At 37.8% G+C, this 3897-nt stretch overlaps 1 protein-coding gene across 1 annotated transcript; it reads right to left on the reverse strand.

The window, feature by feature from the left end:
* Positions 1-668: 668 nt before the first annotated feature.
* Positions 669-1600, reverse strand: LOC111732137 (olfactory receptor 52B4-like). Its single transcript, XM_023523894.1, is given in 2 exon segments — positions 669-880; positions 883-1600. Coding segments are annotated over 2 exon segments (930 nt in total).
* Positions 1601-3897: the final 2297 nt, after the last annotated feature.

The following is a 3897-nucleotide window of genomic DNA, read 5'->3' on the forward strand; positions in this document are numbered from 1 at the left end:
CCTAGAATACTCTTGAATGTATTTGGTCTTACATTGAATATTTTCTTCTAAATAATTGACAATTAACAAAAATGTCACAAACATGAGCATTAACAAACTTTCAGTATGTTTTGTGTTTTAAAAGAGAGGAGAAAATATACTTACATATAAACTCATCAATTTACGCTAAAATTATATTAATGGTGACTATGTCTGCATTATAAGATGTAGATGAACTTTATAACAATTTGTCTAAAAGCAAAAATATGAAGATAGAAATGACATAGAAATGAATGGCTGGAAAAATGTCCTAATAAGAGAAATAAAACAAGTGCAACCATTCAAAGCATAGACTACACCACTACAGTTCAACAATTTTTCAGAGAAGGCCAATCTTCAGTTCATTGAAATCTAAACTCCAGTCTAGGAAAGGTGAACTATCTAGTTCTGAATTTTATGAATGAGAATACTAACTACAAACACAAAGACACTGATATTTAATGACTTTTTAAAGGCTATGGAAGAAACATTTACCAACACATTATTGATACAATTGCTGTGAGGCAACAAGACATGAAGACATTTGACTAGTATCTCTACTGCATCTCTCTACATCCTGATACAAAATGCAACCTCAAGCATGATGAGGATTACTGAGAAAACCACATGGTTAGTTTCCATTATTATAGTCATTTCCATTTTAGAAACAACAAATGAACCAGCAGTTTCCAAATCTGTTTGATCTTGATCCCAAAAATGATGAGATTTAACATAGGTAGAATGAGACTATAGACATTGGCCAGCAGAATATGAATACGGAGTGGGATGTGGCACCCGAACCTTTGAGTAAGAACTGAGAAGATCCCAGGCCCATAAAAGAGAATGATGACACAGACACGAAGCCACATGTATTGAGAGCTCTGTGGCGAGCATCTCAGGATGCAATGTGGAAGACAGCACACAGAATAAGCATATATGAAACAAAAATTAGCACAGCATCTAAGACCAAGATTGACATTAGTTCAAAAAATCCATACCAGATGTTTACTCGTATGTCATCACAGGAAACATGGGCCAAGACAACGTGCTTACAAGTAGTGTTTGAGAGGACGTTACTTTTATAGAAAGTCAGTCTTTTCAGGAGAAATATTGTAAGGAACTCAACACCAAAACTTCTCAGAAACCTAGTCCTGCCTATTTTCCCAATCAGCTCATCTGTAAGAATAGCGGCGTAGCATATGACAATGTAGTGGTCAAAGGCCATTGCCATCAGGATCCCTGACTCATAGATGAATGTACAATGGATGAAGAATACCAGAGTGATGCAGCAATCCAGGGAGATCTCCCCAGCATGGAACCAGAAGATGGCCAAGGCCTTAGGTACTATGCATATAGAGAGGACAATGTTGGCTCCAGCCAGCATGCAGAGAAAAAGGTACATGAGTTCACGGAGGCTGCGCTTTGTGAAGATAATGAAGATGAGCAGGCTGTTTTCAAGCAGGGCCATGATGTAGGAAATGAAGAAGGAGATGGAAATCCATATATGCTGGTCCTCAAGGCCAGGGATACCCAGCAAGTGGAAGACTGTGTGGCTAACACCAGTGTGGTTTAAGGTAGTCATGCCTGGATCAGATGACCTGGCACCTCGCTTCCTATTCAAAGACAGAGAGAAAAATTCAAATTATACTCAAAGGCTTTCTTATCAAGAAAAACCTTTTCACACTTACCTGATTCTATTCCTTTCTGAGGGTGCCAGGACTTATGATATTAAAGGTAAGTAAGATATGATTTGTTCTCTAAGTGAATTCTTAAGCTCAGAAATAAGGTTAACATTTATATAACTAAAATTAAATGATTAAGTCAACATATAGTTATACCAAAAATTATAATATGGAAAAACAAGAGAAGGAGGAATTCTCATCGTTCATATTTGCAATGACCTTAAGAATGACTTCATGTCTGAACTTAACCTTGAAAATAGAGTAGGACGCATGAGGTTGAGGAAGTATGAAAGAAATCCAAGTAGATATGACATTGCTACTGCGGGCCGATGGACATTATTGTGTGCCACTATATGGACAAAGTAATAGCAGGAAAAACTGATGAAGATAAAGCAAATGAGACTGAAGCAACTAAAAGAGGGGCCGACGAGGACCTGCTTACAGATGCTGTTGGACATGGCACACTCTGGGAACAGCATAGAGGATTTTTCTTTAAGGTAGAAGACAATATAAGTTAAGGAGCTTGCCAGTCAGGGGATGGTCTTTGGTGAAGTTCTATGAACTTCTTTGACTCCTTATATAACTCAAGGTCACCTTAAAAATCTTCCGAAATGCCTCATGAGGTTTTCTGTAGCCTTGGTGCAGGCACCTTCAGTCCCCTAGACCAGTTGCTTCTGGCTGTCTGATTTGTTCTGTGGAGCTGACTGTCCCAGCTCAGGGCACTCTCACAGTCTACCTCATATTTCAGGAATGTGCCTGTATGATACATCTTCCCATAGGTCACTCCTATCCCTCTGATTTCACAAGGAGTCTAATTATCAGAGCATCTATCTCAAAGGTAGAAACATATTGTCGATGTTTCCCAGTTGATTTTGAACTTTCTGAGGTCTGAAAATTTTCCTTTTTAAAAATGTATACTTTCACGATCCATCACACTGATGCACAATGCGATTCCTCAATAATGATAAATATTGGATGGGAGGTATAGGTGGTCATAATAGGAACCATGAATGAGTCCCTTCCAATGTCTAAAATGTTTACAGTAATCAGGATCTGGTGCCAATGTTGAGCATTCTTTGGAGGGGCTCCAGGCTTCTTGGTATACCAAGAGCTAAAGTGTGGACTCAGGCCCAGAGTCTCCCCACACTCCCCTCGCAGACACCACTTTCCATTCTCCTGAGACTGTCCGTATTGGTGACTCTGGTCCAGTGGTGTGCTGATAAAACAATCCCTGAAGAGAAAGAAAACAGCCCTGTTTTATAGTGTTTGCAATTTCTTAGGTGGAAATACACTTGTGTTAGCCAGCTTCAAGCTACAAACATGATGTCCCTTTGTGTAGACTTGGAGAAAAATGTGTATAATTGGCTCTTACAAACACTACTGCTGTCAGAGCTTCCATCCTACCCACTTCACTCCAGACAGAGGTCCTAATATTTTTAACCATCTGCGTTATGCCCCATAACCCCATAACTCCTAGTCTTCCTCCCAAAATTTCATTTCACAGCAATAAAATAGTCACTTGCATGCTTTAAATGCAGTCCTCCTGGGCAAGAATGGGATGAATCACAGCAAGACTCTGAGAGATGGACATCCAATGTTAGCATTGTAATGGGAAATATTCCCGATTCCATTTTGATGGAAATTAGTAAAAATTTATCTCATTATCAATCAATACATATAACTTGAAAATTAATATGCATATTATATTTTATAAATTTACTTCTTAGAGCACTTTTATCTTTAAAGAAAAATTACATGGTATGTGGTTTCCTTAGTCCTCATTATCTCTATGATGAACATGTTAACATGTTCATATGTTACAATTAATTTAGTAATATTGATGCATTCCTGTTAACTAACATCTGTACTTCATTTAGACTTTCTTAGTGTTTACTTTCTTTTTCTCTTCTAGGATCCCATTCAGTATTACATTGCATTTAGTAATCATTTCTCTTAAGGCTGCTCTTGGCTGAGATAGTTTCTCCAACTTCCCTTGTTTTTGATGACTATCACAGTTTTAATCAATAGTGACCAAATATTTTGAAAGATGTCCTTCAATTGGACATTGTCTGATGTTCTTTTCATGATTATACTGAGATTATAGGATTTGGGAAGGAGGACCACAGAGGTACATGGCCATTTATATCCTATCATAACAAGGGTATATACAGTACTAACATATGTTTTATCACCTTTG

Source organism: Pteropus vampyrus, unplaced genomic scaffold, assembly GCF_000151845.1.
Source record: "Pteropus vampyrus isolate Shadow unplaced genomic scaffold, Pvam_2.0 Scaffold431, whole genome shotgun sequence".
Lineage (NCBI taxonomy): Eukaryota > Metazoa > Chordata > Mammalia > Chiroptera > Pteropodidae > Pteropus > Pteropus vampyrus.